General features: G+C 52.9%; 1 protein-coding gene across 1 annotated transcript in view; it reads left to right on the plus strand.

Moving 5' to 3' along the window:
• CD99L2 (CD99 molecule like 2) overlaps positions 1-15,331 on the plus strand; it is a 34,804-nt gene that overhangs the window by 3,015 nt on the left and 16,458 nt on the right. The window contains exon 2 of the mRNA XM_064518238.1: positions 15,113-15,178. Within this exon, the coding sequence (XP_064374308.1) occupies positions 15,113-15,178 (66 nt within the window). The remainder of the gene's footprint in view (positions 1-15,112; positions 15,179-15,331) is intronic.

Genomic DNA, 15,331 nt, shown 5'->3' on the forward strand with positions numbered 1-15,331 from the left:
GTCTGCCTGTGTCTTCACAACCGTGCTGTTTCTGAAGCACCGGCACGCGTGTAGGGGGGCAGAAAGCTCTTACAGCTGAGGAGCAGGGGTAGGAGACACAAGACGTGCATTTGTGCCCTTGCTTTGTTAAAACACGGCTGGTGGTTCAGGTCTCCAAGGGCTGCCCGTGCCCTTCGTCCCTGCCCCACGTGGCATGGCTGTGTGCAGTGCCTGGGCGGACGGGTGGCTTTCAAACCTGCCGCGCTCCGTCCTCGCTCGCCGGGCACTCGGCTGCGTGTGTTCACAGAGGTGCTGGAAATTGTATTGCCCACAGAGTACCAAGGGATTGCACAGTGCCGCTGAAATCCAGCCTACCCTCACCCTGCAGCGCGGGGGCAGGAGTGCTGGAGCTGAGGCTCTGCAGGAAACCCGGAGGCTCTGCAGGAAACCTGGAGGCTCTGCAAAGCCCTTTCGTTCGAGGAGGAGCTGCGGCCGGATGCCAGCTTTGCCTCAGAGCCCAAGATCAGCTAGTGATCTTTCTAAATGCACAGATTGGTGGCTTTTTTAGAAAGAAGTAAATAGTTACGTTTGAGTCAGCCAGGGCTAGCCAAATGTTTGTCCAAAACGATAAGGAAAACGTTCAAACAAGGAGCTTTCCACTGTTTCTTGTCTCTCCGTGTCTCTCTGTCTCCCCTAAGAAGAGCGAGAGCGGCGCTCGGGGTGCGTGCGGCTCCACGGCAGTTCTGCCCGAGGGCACGGTCGCTGCTGCTGCGGCACCGCCGGGGTCCCCCCCAGCCCCGCCGGAGGGGCATGCCCTCATTTATCCTCTGGATCCTCTCAGAAAAACCAGAAGAAAAACTTCCATGCTTACAAGCCAGTAGTGCAAATACCTCCAAAGTTGCCGTGTCAGCAGTGACACACGCAACTTTTCGTATCATCATCCCGTACCTTAATAGATGGCATCTCAGAGATCACCTCTCCTCTCAAGTGTGACTACAATATCCCGCCAGCAATTACAATAATTACTTAAATGTGAAAGTAATATTAGACAGTATAATTAGCTATTTATAACTGTTGCACAGATGGCTGCAGTCACTGCAGGCAGCTCCTCTCCATGCGCGCGTGCAGCAGTGGCCAATCAAGAGAGCAGATAGGGGAGGAAGGCGCCAGCCCCTCTCCAGATGTTCGCGCAGGTGTGGGGGCTCCCCCCGCCCCCGGGCAGCCAGGCAAGGCAGCTGGCGGAGAGGGCGGTGCCGCATCCGCACGGGTGCCCTGCCAGGATCGCCTCCCGCGCTCGTGTCGGCAGAGCTGCAAGCGGCGGCGTTCGCAGCGGAAGCAGAGACCTTCACTGGGCATTATTGTCGAGACAGAACTAGGTAGCAGCACTGCTGAAAACATTCACATTTGGTAAAAGTCTTAGTTATAGTACATTATTATGTTATTAAATTTATAATTACTAGGTATCACTAGCAAGTCAAAGTAATATATTTAAAGAATAATTTTTACTTTGATAGTGTCTTTAGTATATATGATGAAGTGGGAGAAGCTAAATTGGGTTTCTTACATACTATCTCTGATCTTTGAAAAAATATGCATTAATTAAATGTGCCATGCCTGGATATTTATATACAGAGCTTTGGAAATAATTAATTTCCATAGGTAGGTATGCTTCTGTTTCAGAACTTCCTCTTCCCCTAGCCTCATGATCCTTAGGCTTGGAAATGGCCATTTACCTGTTTGGTTGTGGGGTTTTTTCAGTACAAAAATGTAGGGTTTTTTTCCTGTATCTGTTGCAACCATTTCAGCCCTTAAAGCATATAAAACAGAACTGTCTATTGATCTCCAGTGTTGACTAGAATAAACTTTTAGGGCTGCTCATCTTAAAAACAAATTTGTTTCTCCTTAGAAAAATATCTCCTGAAGGTTTATGGCATTAGCTTTACAGCTGACTAAAGGAAAAACTGGGTTTTATTAGGCAATGCTTCTGAAGCCAATTTAATAATAAAACATATGTTTAATAAGCTACATAACACTGATGGCAAAGAGAAAACCTTTGCAATAATTCCTTTGTAACCTGTTTGACTGATATAATTCACAACTGGTGAAAGAACTTGAATACAACAAAATCAGAAGATGAATGTTGCATATCAAAAAGCAAAACATGAAAGGACTTTTTTTGAAAAGGGAACTTCAAAGTTGGGGATCCAGATGCTGGATTTACTAGCTGTGATTTGGGATGCAAGCACGAGAACGTGTTTGCTGAGCGAACAACACTCTTGAGGAGAAAACAGAGAGGCCCAGTGAGGAAGGCGTGGGAAGCCTTGCCAAGGAGAGGCGGGCACTCTGTGAACACTGGCACTGATTTCACCGGAGCTGCGTAGGGCCAGATTTGGCCTAGGTCTAATGCAAGCTTAGCTTACAGGTGCTCTATGGATGAAGTTTGTGCTAATGCTTTTACAGCATTGTCTTGTAATCACTGGGAAATCCTTTTTCATTGCTTTCCAGAACAGTCTGGAAAACAAAATTATTGTACTAGGAGTATTGGGGTGACAGTCTATGAATACTGTCGAGGTGAGATTTGTGGAGAGAGAGATAATATCTTTTGAAAGACTGATGCGAGTAAGGTGAGACGCAGCATTGCCAGGTATCGCACAAAATGAGCCCGTTTTGATCTGCCGTCCTCGCCATGCCTCCCCCCAAGCATTTCCCTATGGAGGAGCAGAGCCCCTTAGACACGTTCCTCCAGGGGCTGCAAGGCAATGTATGGACTTGCTCCCACCAGCTGCTTTCCATAGGCCCATGGCAGGATCCCGGGCGTCCACAGCCGCGGGTGGAAAACCTCAGCGGTTCCCCTCCTGCTCGGCCGGGAGCGGTGCCGTGGCGGCATGACAGGTTATGCTTGGAAAAGCCAAAGGAAGGAGAAGAGAGGCATCTGCAAGATGTTGGACGGGGCGGGGAGCAGGGAGAGGATGGTGCTGGGAATGCGTTGTTGGGCGTCTTGGCGCGAGGCGGGCTGCGCCGAGCAGCTGGGATGGGGAATCCTTGCCAGCGAACAAGGTGCTGGGAAAAAAGAGTTGCTCAGCATTTTGCACACGCTTTGAAATGCAGCTTTTGCTGAGAAGCTTGTCAGAGAAACTTGTCAAAGTTGGAAGATGGTGGTGCAAAACCGCTTCAGAAGGGCGCGTTGGTGGTTGCGTGCTCGGCAATGACTGTGGCCCGGGCCGCGGCAGGGGAGCCGCAGGGAGACGCGCAGGAGCGGCTTCTGGCTGCAGCCACGGACAGCGCGGTGGGTGCCCAGGCTGCAGAAGGCAGCTGCGTTTCAGATGTCGCCCCGTGACCGCGACGTGCCGCCTCCCTGCTCTGGGTGCTGGCACCCCGAGCTCACGCAGGCGCAGCGATCGGTACCCGCCACTCGCGTGCGGGGCGCCGCCGTACACCTTCAAACCGCGCGTGCAAAGCGCTCGGGGCAGCAAGCTGCGCCCACGCGCCCACGCGTCCCCCGCGCCCACACATCCCGCACGCTCTCCGGAGCATCGGTCCCTCTATCACCATCACTGAGCTCTCAATTTTCCCTACAACTCTCCTTCCTATCTTAAATAGCACAGCCTAACAGGAGCAGCACATCCCAAGTGATGAACCAGCGTTTTTACCCTGCAATTCCCGATTTACCTACTTTTAACTACAGCATCTTCTCTTGATCTTTATCTGATGAGGGAAAGCTCTTTCCGCTGGGAATCGGGTGATAAGCATTTCCTCCCCCCCCCCCAGCGCGCTCTGGACTCCCGCATCACTGGCGCTGCTGTCAGCCGCTCTGTGCCGGGTTAGGAACAAAACACATCCATGTCACAGTTTGTTGCCTAGTTTATAAACAGTTGTGTTTGGCCCTAGGCGATTTCATAGTCATTACTTAACGTATAAGCACAAACCAGGTGGCTAATCTGTATGTTAACCATACCTGGTAATGATGCTGTGTAATTACGTTGCTTGGACAGCACACGGAAAATGTGAAAACACCCAAGTGTTCAGCCCTGCACATAAAGTCAGAGTAAGGAAAAAGAACTTTTCATGTCTTCTCACCTTCGCTAAAGATGGCAAACTGCCTTTCCCCCGTGCTGCTGAGGAGCTGCAGGCTGGCTTGGGCCACCGGCCAGGGCTCCGGAGGAGCCTCAGGAGAGCATCCGCGTTGCCTGGGGCAGCATGCACAGGAGCGGGGGGGAACGAGCCCACGGCCTGGACACTGGGGTGACGTTCTGGGGTCTTCAGCAACTTGAGAAAGTCACTTGTAACCACTGCCTAGCCTGTTTGGTGAGGCTGGGGTTAGTTTCCCCTGCTGAAGGTTGGGGAATAAAAAAATGATGCCTTTGACACCTCCTTCCCCTTTTTAGGTACAATAAATTGTTCTTTCTTTAAAAAAAAGCAAAAGAGTGAAAATAAGATGCAGCTTTCTTTCCCTTCTGTTGTGCTTCTGAATTATTGGGGGCTACCTGTCGCATGTCCCAGCGGCTCGGAGAGGCTCTGAGATCTCCTTGCCAGGGTCAGAGGCAGATTGACCAGAGAGACTTAAACAGGCTTCAGCTCTCCCTGGCACAGTGTACTGACACCAGACCTGGGGATGCAGTAATCCGCACGCTTTCCCCATCTTGATCATAGGTACGTCTGGGCCTGGACTCGGGCGCTCTTCAAAAAGCAAAGAACCTTAAATATTTGTGCTTAGAAACCTCCAGCCTTTTGCTCCGCATGCAGTTCATCTAGAGACTAATTGAAAGCAGCTTTCAGAAGAGGTGAAATGCTGCAGCAAAGACCTCTTTTTGACATAAATCTCAAAGAACAATTATCTTATTAAAGTTGCTTAGAAAATTTGTCACCCACTTTAAGTGTGGAGATGTCAGAGAGCCTTAGAAATCTTGAAAGCTTTGAATGTTGATACAAAAGAAAGTCATTTTGATTGGCACCTTGTTTTGTCTGAACAGGGGTGCTTAATTTCAGATCAATTTGGGGTGGGGGTGGGTGCAAACAGACCTAAGGAAACTTTCTGTTTCACATGGGCTCCAGAGAAAAGATTGTGCTGAATCGAAGAAAATTACACCTGGGGAGTAGGAGTAGAAGGAGAGGCAAGTCAGGCCTGTGGCTCCAAGTCATCCGGTAGGAAACCCCAAGGCAGACCTGGGCTTTCCTGGCTCCCGGGAACGTTACCTTGGCAGGGCTTGGCTTTTTGTTCTCAGCTGCTGGGGGTTGCTGCTACCATCCAGAGGGCCTTTCTGCCTGGAGATACTGTCCTCCTGACACGGGGAAGCCATGCGCCAATTTGTGCTCGCTTGGAGAGCGGGGCCATCAGGCTGGCCAGGGTGAGAAGAGCTGTGGACCTCCAGGGCTGGCGTGTCCTGCGGAGCTGAGGTGGTCCCATCCAGCCTGATGGTCTGCCCACCGCCCGGGCCAAGGCGTCACGCGGCTGATCAGACCCTCGGCTGGTCCCATGCCCTGCTGGCTGCTCTCGATGGTGCAGTTCATGGCTCATGACTCTGCGTGTTCACGTTCACCTTGGGGCCACCCCCCCGCCTGAAGCACCGCGCAGGGTAGCAGTCAGACGACAGGCGGTGCCGAGGGACCTGCGCAGTGCCGTGAGCGCCGAGGCCGTTGCACGGCTCGGCCAGCCGTGGGAGAATACGGTCCCCAAGGCGTCGGAGACCCGTGCCGCCTTGCTGCGGTTTGTAGCGAGCGCTGTCACATCGAGCGGCCGAAGCCAACGTGACGTGACACGTGGAGCCGGCTTTTCGCTCCCCTCCTTCCACCTTGCAAGTGGCTCTGGGTCGGGTGCCCACCAGAAGCAGCTGCTGCACAGTGGCCCGAGGGCGCTCACTGCCTCCCCTCCGGGATCGGACGTGTTTGCGAGGGCAGCGGCGTGGTGGCACAGGGCCAGCTGGCGCTTCGAGCCCCCTCCCGCGCTTGGGCTTGCTGGGTCACCATGCTGACACTGGCACTGCAGAGCGGCAAAACAAGCGGAAACGCACCGTCTCCCACCAGGAGCAAATTCGCATCTGCAGGTTTCGGTCCCAAAGCTGAAGGATAAAAAACCATTTGCCACGCTGATACATCCTCTGCGTCGGCAGACGCATGTTGGTTTTAAAAGCAAAATGAGTTGGCAGGTAGGCTCAGTGCCCAGAGGGACCAAGCTATTCAGCTAATTTCCTCTCTCCTAATTTTTTTAATAAAATTTGGAATATAGTAGTGTCTGTATTTTTTAATCAGGAGGTCTGAGAGCAGATAAAAGAGAAATGTTGGGAAGGAGGAGAAAGTTGAAGCAAGAATTTAGCACAGACAAACATGTCTGGCTTTGCGGGGGCTTTCTGTCCCTCCAGGGACCGTTTGGCTGATCCCCAGGGATTTGGGGTTTTTGGAGGTGAATGCGGGGCTGCCTCGCTCCAGCAGGCTGGTCACATCGCTCTGACTCCTGTAGGCGCAGCTGGGAAATGTCAGCTGTCATCGCTTCTTGAGCTGCCGAGTTGAGGGGAACAGCAACCTGATGGGAAAATTGATCTTCTGGCAGGCGAGCTCAGAGCAGGTGTGCTTTCACATGTTGATGTTGCACGTGAAAATTTGGGCGGGAGAGGCCAGCACCTTTCCTGAACGCTCAACTTTCGGAATTTCCTTGTGCTATCCGTGCGGGCCCCGCAGCTGCACTGCCTTTCCTGCGAGCCCATCACTGGATGCAGCTGCTGGGCTGAGGTCTGTACAGGCAAGTGCCTGTCCCCCGGGGTTTTAAATCTTTATGTGAATGAGCGAGGAAGACACTGCTAGATGGCAGTGGCTGAGAAACTCCTCCCCATGGTCCTTTCTGTCTGCTCTCTGGCGAGGGACCTGCTGGCAGCTCGCAGCGCTCCCCCGGTGCTCTGGTGCAGCCCTCAGCGACCCTTCAGCGTGGTGCAAGGCAGAGGGACAGTGGTCTGTGCTGCGAGGCCTCACCCACAAGCATCCCTGGAGCATTCACCAGGTGGTGGGGAAATTCACAGTGAGGACTTGCTTTTGCCTGGTCACTGGGAGGCTGTTTCTTCTAGCATTACTGGTGCTAAGATGTCCGCGGAGAGAAAGCCTAGAGTCCACCAAATGAAGCTCGGTTTTGTTGGTCTTGTTTGCCCTGTGTCAGCACCCACCTACTCTTGCTGGTTGCTAAGTGCCTCAAGTGCTGCCACAGCTTGACCACTGTGTGCACGGTGCATGCTCTGTCACGTCCAGTGACGGTGACACCCCAGCGCAGGAGCTACAACCGGAGTCCTAGGAGCTGTGTCAGTCAACGTGGTGAGGTCGGGGTAGCTCTCTGGGGACCTGTGCAGGAGTGTGCCCTGCAGGTTTCTCGACAGGGAGGTTCCTTGCCCATGTGCTGGTGTGCTTCTTGGGAGAGGAGGTGGTTCCCATCTTCTTGTTGCTCCAGTTGAGGCTCTGTCGTGCCTAGGGCCATAGGAGATAGGCTGCATGAGGGGGTGAAGCTCAGTTTCCCTTGTGATGTTGTGATTAGCAGCAGAGAGGATAAGCCCAAATAGAAATTACTGTCCTGGAGGCAATAATCTGACCAGATACAACTGCTGGGAGCCTCTGAGGGAGGTGCGGGGCAGAAGGAACAGTGCCAAGGCAGCGTGGGGTGCTCTGCACGCACCGCCAGGCCCTTGGGGGCAGCTGGGCATCACCCAGAGCAGCTGCTGGGCTGCTCTGACATGCTGGAGCATAAAGGCTCCTCGTGCGCGTCTGGCTCAAGGAAAGGCACAACCAGTCCAGCAGAGGGAAGTCAGAGTCAAGAACTGAGCCCAGACTGACTCCTGCAGAGGAGGCTGCTACATGTTGGGAAAGTCCGGGTGGATTGCTCCTCAGTAAGCCACCGTGATCCCCCGGTGCGAGGCTCGGACGTTCAACTGAGGTCTGAACACGGCACAGTCAGGAGATGATGAGATGTCACGGGCCCTGCTCGCTGGGAGGACCCAGCCCCAAGTGCACAAGTTTGGATAGCGCCGTTGCTCCAACGGGTGGAGAGGAGCCTGGGTCCCTGGCGGGCAGTCCTTGCTGTAATTTTCTCTGCATAAAACACCCCTTGGCTACTGGATGCATAAAAGAAGTTTCATCCCATGTTGGTGCTCTAGCGCCGATGCCATTTCAGCTACGTACTGTGCTTCTCCGGAGCTAGGGACGAAGAACAGTCAGAAAAAAAAATAAATTATTCCTAGTAAGCCCTGAAATCAAATTACAATGGACATCCTGTCGTGCAGCTGCCCCAGCATACAAAAATACAGGACTATTCTGTGGCTTAAACTCCAAGTGGACCCGGGTGCCTTGCTCTGAACAGATGAGCCGCTGCTGGCCGAGGGCTGCCCGGCCCGCGCCGATGCCGTCCCGTCGCAGGGTGGGCGTCTGCCGCGGTCCCGTCTCTCGCTCCGCGGCTCCGGCAGCCCAAGGAGAGGGCGCCAGGCACCCCGGCAAAACGCGGGGTTTGCTGGACCGCATGCTTCTGGTGCTGCGGCCGCGGCGGCCGGCATGCCGGGGTGCCTGCGGGTCAGCGCGTCCACACGCAGGGGAGCTGCGCGGGTCACTGCAACGAGCTGTCGCTTTGCTGACTTTAGCAGAGGTTTTTAAGCATTTCTCTTAATAGGTTTCAAACAGAACCACCATTAGTCCCTCCACAAAGAGAAAGTCTTCATTATGCAAATTCTCATCTTAAAGCTTTATTCATGTGCTTCCTGGCAGGCTTTCCTTTAATCTCAAGAGCAAGATTGCTTGGAATTACCATATACCCGTGTTAATTGCATAAAAAAGTACAGCAGAGGTTGTTTTTGCCATAATCAAGAGTGATTTTGATTAGTACTTCTGGAAATCAAAATGTTTTACTGAAAATGGAGAATGAGGACAGCAGCAGTGCGCAGTCCCCTGCAAGAAGACCCCGCAAGGTGCCCAGGGACGAGGGCAGGCGGCTGCATCCTGCTGCGCTCAGCCGTATTGCGAGCTGGCCTGGGCTGATGCGTGCGGCAGCGCAAGCCCACCGGGCGCGCTGGGGGCAGTGGCACTGCCATGCGTTTCTTCCCTGCTTTGCTTCCAGGCAGACCTCTCCTTGCACAGGAGGAGGATGGGGTCCCGCTCTCCCCACGCGGGCGCAGCAGCCTCCCATCGTTTCTTTCCCAGAATATATTACATCCTGCACTCCCCGGCAGCTTGCGGAAATCGGTGGCTGGATTCTGCCACAACAGCGTTGGCGCCTCTTTGGAGAGGAGCTCAGCTCCTCTGAGGTTGTCCTTCCTGCAAGCCTGGCCTAGCAGCGCCACTCGCCGAGCTGCCCTGCTGCCCGAAGGTGATGTCCCGGCTCCAGGAGACCTGCCATCTCTGCGTGGGTAGCACTGTGCTCCGCTCTCGGGAGGCAGCGAGCGCTGGGCACTCCGGCAGGATAAGGTCGCCTTGCGCAGGTGCAGCAAGCACCAGAGAAGCACGGAGCGACTGTGCCACGCGGGCACAGCTCCTGCACGAGGAGCCGCTGGCCCCGCCGAGGGACAGACCTGCTCTCTCAGCCCAGCTGCTCCTTTTTGTTACGCTTTTCTTTACGTACAGACTCCAACTCGGCAGGCGCAGGCAGGTGCGAGTGCGGACGCTGGCATCTGTGCAAGCCGCCCAGGCCAAGGGCAGCAGAGCTGCCCCTGATGGCAGCACCCTCCTCGCTAAAGCAGATGGGCCCAGGAGCCCTGAGAGCTATGTTTTTGGTTAATTTGGAAGCAACACCGCTGTGGACGGGGAGCACAGCCGGAGGAAGCCCGCCAGCGGCAAGCGCGCCACACTAAATTGAGAGGTTGGTTGCGGGGGAGATGCTGGTGCTTTCACTGCTGCTTGGCACAAGCTTTGCCCCTTCCCTCCTGCCCGCTGACTGCCGCGTTACACCTCAGTTAGGTGCATAAAGTCCAGCAGTGTGAATTACTCTCACCTGCCCCAGTGTCTGCTTTGCATTCTCCCTTAATCTCTTGGGCTGTCAATCTAGTACCTTCACAAGCTCTAAATTCCCAAGAAAGCTAAACACATACATATTTGCATAGAGAGATATGTAGGCTTGCACTAAAGATGGAATACATCTCTCTCCTAATATTGCATACGGCCTAACAATGTACTAGGTGTGAATTACGATACTATAATTCAAGCTTTGTCAAACAGCAAGGCTTAATTAGAATATATATATAATTGTAAAAACTAAAAAGCTGACGAGTACAATTGCACATTTGAGCTGCCTGCTACAGAAAATAATGAGGAAAGAATACATTAAGGCACAAAAAAAACTCTTCTACCTTCAAAGAGCAGTTAGCTCTGATTAAAAATATCCCTAGCAAAGCAAGGGAATTTGCAGAGAAGCCTTGAATCTACAGCGCTGCCTCTGCCATAACTCTCACCTCCCTGTTTTATAGCCTCCATCAGGGCAGCTGCAGGCTTGGCTGCAGCTCTCCCCCCTCGACTCGCAGAGCGGTGGAATTTGGGGGATTAATGTTACACAGCACCATGTGTCCTGGCTCAGTTTCTTTAGATTGCTGCTTTAAAGAAAAATACGGAAAAATGCATCCTGTTTGCCTCTTTCTCTCCTCCACCATAAATCCTACGGCCTCCTGGGCGCTCCAGCGTCAGCTGAATGTACAGCCTGTGGAAAACAGCCTTGATGCAGTGCCACAGAGTGCGGGAGCGCTTCGCGCAGCTCACGGCTTCCTCCCGCATGGAGACCGTCGTGCGGAGCAAGGTCTGAGTGCGTCCCGTGCACGTTTCCAGCCGGAGCGGAGCACCGGCTCCGGCTGCTGGCCTGACCGACCACACGTCTCTGAGGTTGCCCGTTGCCCCTCTCGGCCAAGAGCGGAGGGTAAGGCTCCTCCACCACCTGCCAGCTCCCCGGTGTACTTCAGACCCACAGGCTACAGAGTCTGCTATTTACTTGTTTGGTTATGCGAGTTGTTGGCCAGAGCCCCCGTGCCCAGCTCTGCAGGAACGGTACAAAAGCAGCGCATCCCAGACAGGCCAACGTGCAGGCCTTAGCGTCTAGCGCTTTCCTGGAGGAAGGGCTGAGATGGAGGACGAGCAGCTCTGCAGGAGCTAGAATACATCAAATACTGGGTTTCCATAGTCCCCACCTAACGTTAGACAACTCGGGTTTGTCTCTGTTGGTCTTTAAATGAACAAATAAGTGAGAAGTCAGCACTGTCCAGCACCTTCTAAAGGAAACGCCTCATTGGGTTTGCCTTCGGTGGAGCAGAGGAGCACAGAAACCCCAAAGCCTCCTCTGGATGTCAGCAGCCACTTCCCTGGCGGCTTCAGAAGAAAGGCCATGAGGCCAGGTCCCCATCCTTGTCTTTCCTATCACAAGGCCTGTGCTGAGGATAAATGTCCTGTCCACAGGAACAAGCAGTGCTCGGTCAGCACTGATGACTTGCTTCACTTTTCGGTGGGCCCTTAGTGCTGTGGTTTCAGTGCAAACATCCAGAGACAAGAATCCTTCCAAGAACTTGATGCAAGGACACAGGTAGAAAGGAAACCCAAACCTTTGTCTAGCAATAAACCCCATTAAAGGTCTGGTACTACTCACCAATACTGAATAATCGATGAAGAATGTTTTCCTGAGCCTTTCATATATCAGTGGTTTTACAGTCCTCTAAGAGGTTGTAGGCAGCTTGGGTCTATCCTGGGGGGGAATGAAGCGTGAACACCTGCGCTAACTTGGATGTTTAGCATGCGTTAAAGACAGATGCTTTTAAGCTTACTGACAGGCTGTGTTGTGGGCTATAATATGCAGACATGGGCCTTAGCTTTGCTCAGAGGGTATGCACGAGCCGTAATACAAGGATACTCTGGGCTATATACGGCTTATCAGAGGATGGGCTTTGGCAGCCCGGGCAGACTGACGCCCCGGTGGTTAGCGAGGCGGAGGCACCGCGGCGCCTGGAGGCAGTGATGTGCCGTGACACAGAGCGGGGAGCAGATCGGGGCTGCCGAATGCCGACCCCCTGCTATGAATGCCGGACAGCACTGCCTCCCCTGCAAGTGTGCTTACGAGGCAGACCGGCACACCAAGTATGCTGTTTGGATTTTAAGCTTCTGGTTGTGAAGCGCCAAGTTCACTGCTGCTTAATAATTTAGTAAAAGAGTGAGGAGAGGAGCGTTCAGCTCTCCTGTCAGAGCGAGCATGCGAGCTGCGTGCCTTTGATGGGAGCGCTTGGTTATTGATCCATAAAAGGTGTAATATCTCTATAACACTCTCTGCGTGAAATAAAGATGTTGTCAGCTTCAATTAACTAGCAATCTATTATTAATCCTTGCCAACACCTCGGGAATTCCTTGGTTTAAATTGCCCTGGAAATTGCTCTCTCTCGGTTTGCCGTGGGTAACAGTAAGAAAGCCCCGTGAAACGCGTTGTGCCAACTGCTGTAATTCGTAGGTAAGGTTTTAGCGGGGAATTAAGTGTTTCAGCACTTTTCCTCATCTTCATGGAAACCTGGCCTGAGACAGAGGACAACCTGACCCAAAGAGCAGCCTGACTTTGCGTTTGGCATTGAGCAGCCTCAGCGCAAGACAAGGCTGAGACCCTGCTGTATTGTCCACTGGCCTCCCTTTACACCTACCCACATTCCTCCCGTCTCCAAAAGCTCACCCGGGAGGTGCCTCCCTCCCTCCCTCCCGCGAGCCGGGCCGAAGTGCGGCACCGGGTGCCGCGTGGCTGCTGCTCGGTGCTGGCCCCCCAGGACTGCCCGTGCTGCTCAGGACACGCTTGCTGCCCTGCGCCTGCTCGCAGGCCGCCCTGCATTTGGAGGGACGTTTGGAAGAGGCAGGCTCGTCTTCCTCCCGGCACCTGCCCCAGGCCACCGCTGAGCCGGGAACCCCGCGCAGCGTGCCGCGCACTGCCGGGCAGCACGGGGAAGGGCTTCGGCGCCTGCCGCCATCCCCTTTGCACCGCGCCACTGCTGAGCCGCGGCAGGAAGTCCGAGGCGGGCGGAAAGCCCGGGACTGTCGGGGTTTGCGAGCCCAGCGGTGCCAGCGACAGCTGCCACCGTGCTTCGGAAAGCAAACCACATACACGTGTTGCCGCAGTCCAGCCCGGCCGCATGGCAGAAAGCCCCCACCTCCCTCCGGCAGCATTTCAGCAACGGTGTCACCCTCTGCAGAGGGTAAAACACAGCACGGGCCTGCTAATTGCATAACCTGGGTTTACAGCAAATCAGCACCCTAAACATCTATTTAAGCACTGCGAACAGAAAGAGGGAGAAGAGCGGGAAGGGAAGGCTCTCAGCATACAAATGCGAGTGTTGGTATTACCACCATAGTCCTCCTGCCGGGTAATGTTGCACTTGCTGCAAACCGCAGAGCCAGGAGGAACCGAAACGGAGCAGAGCGATGTCGCGTTCCCCTGAGCAGGAGTCACAGCGCTTCTCCCCCCGACCCCCAGCACGCCAGAGGCAGGCAGCAGTTTTCCCCTGCTGCCTTTTTTTTAAACACAGTTTAAAGTGGAAAACTGAGAACGACAGAGCCTCACCGATTCCCGCAAGCTGAATAAAGGCTGAGGAAAAAGCAGCCTTGCTGGGCAGGGGCGCCAGCGCCGGGCGCTGCCGGAGCAAGAGCCGGTCCCGCCTCACACTGCAGCCTTTTCACTAGTGATAACGCCCCAGAGGGAAATATTCTAGCAAAGGCAGGGCAAGGAGCAGGGTCCCGTGCAGGGGAAGGTTGGGATGCCAAGCGTTACTTGTTGCACTAGGTCTCTAATCCAGGGGCTCGTCGCTACATCTTGCTTCACGAATTTAGTGTGGTGACTGGCTCCACCTGCAACGGGGCACTTGCCTTCCGCCACTGATTTCCCTGGGCTCACGCAGGGAAGTGTTTGAATCCTTCATCTCAGTGAGAAACTCGGCTGTGAGCTGGTGCCTCTCTTGCACAGGCACACGTGCACCCGCAGCTCAACGCCGTGCACCACACCGTGCGAGAGCGGAGCACCCGGGAACTCCGAACCACGGACCCAGCATTTAAACCATTCCCATGTTTGCCAAGCTTACGTTTTAGCAGACAGTAAATGAAACACGGTGTGATGTGCAAATACCTGAAGCCAGAGCTGAATGTGTTGCAATACCTCGTGACCACTCTCTGTAGAAGTTTTTCGCTGAAATGCTGATACCTGCTTTCCGATGGACTAGTGCCTTTTCACTGTTATTGTCCTTGTCAGTAAAGCTCTAAATTTATTCATGAAGCAAGCTGGAGCTCAGGTGGCAATAGCTAAATCCATTTAGCAGTAGGAATAAGAGGAAAGCCATTTTAATGTTCTCTTGCAGTGCTGCAGTACTTAGCAAACCCAAAGGACATTAATTACTCAGCATGCTCTGAGATGTAAAAGCATGAATTTATCAAGACAAATATATTCAGAACTAGGGTAAGTCAACAGTAATTAACATGATGCAAAAAAAGTCAGGGAAAGGGAGGATTAGATGGTCCTATCGCATTAGAACACCACATAGTTTGGAGTCATCCCTGGGATATTACGAAGTGATTGGAGTTGTTGTAAGGCATCTTTAACGATAAATTTGCCGTCAGTTTGTCAGGTGTATTCCTTGGCTCGGGGTATGTTCCTAGTTTATATTACCAAGATAGTGATTCAGGCAGTATCTGAAATATTAAGTTGTGTGTTTGCCAGCCAGCTTCAGAATTTTAATATGAAATCTTTGATGCTGGAATGCACTTTGAAAGAAGAGGTGCGTGGGGTTTTGTTGCTTTTCACTGAATTTGTCTATGCTGTTCCAATATTTTCACGGTGTTTAGCAAACATATAATCGTGAGCACAGACACAGATGAGTGGCAGCTAGAGAGATGAATTGGTAGCTCTGCTTGACAAATTTAAGTGTAGCATGTGTTTTTATACCACATCCATTAGGGCAGACAAATGGAAAATCCAGAGATGACTGCTCTGCAATTTAACAGTCATAGCGTTCTGAGAAAGCTGATGTCTTCGTCAGCACTGATGATGGGTCAGGCTTAGAAAAAAGCAAAAAAAAACCCTCTACAAACTAAAGCAAATTGAGCAAACAAGTCTAGCCATGCTGTATTTAAGGGTAATTTACTTTGTGTGGAGCAAGTAAAACCTATGCTGTTTCTTTATCTCCAGGCCACGGGGATGACCTAGGTGACTTTAATCTAGAAGATGCTCTGTATGGCCTCACCACCAAACGACGTAAGTCAAATTTATTTATTCTTTTAAAGAGGAGAAAACCAACAGTAATTAAGAGATGTAATTATTCTTTGGGATCGTATGCAAACGGAGGGTGGCAGAGGGTTACAAGATACCTCATCGTCTCTACCGGGACAGACTCGGTTTCCATACTTG

The sequence above is a fragment of the Dromaius novaehollandiae genome, chromosome 11, assembly GCF_036370855.1.
Source record: "Dromaius novaehollandiae isolate bDroNov1 chromosome 11, bDroNov1.hap1, whole genome shotgun sequence".
In the NCBI taxonomy this organism is placed as follows: domain Eukaryota; kingdom Metazoa; phylum Chordata; class Aves; order Casuariiformes; family Dromaiidae; genus Dromaius; species Dromaius novaehollandiae.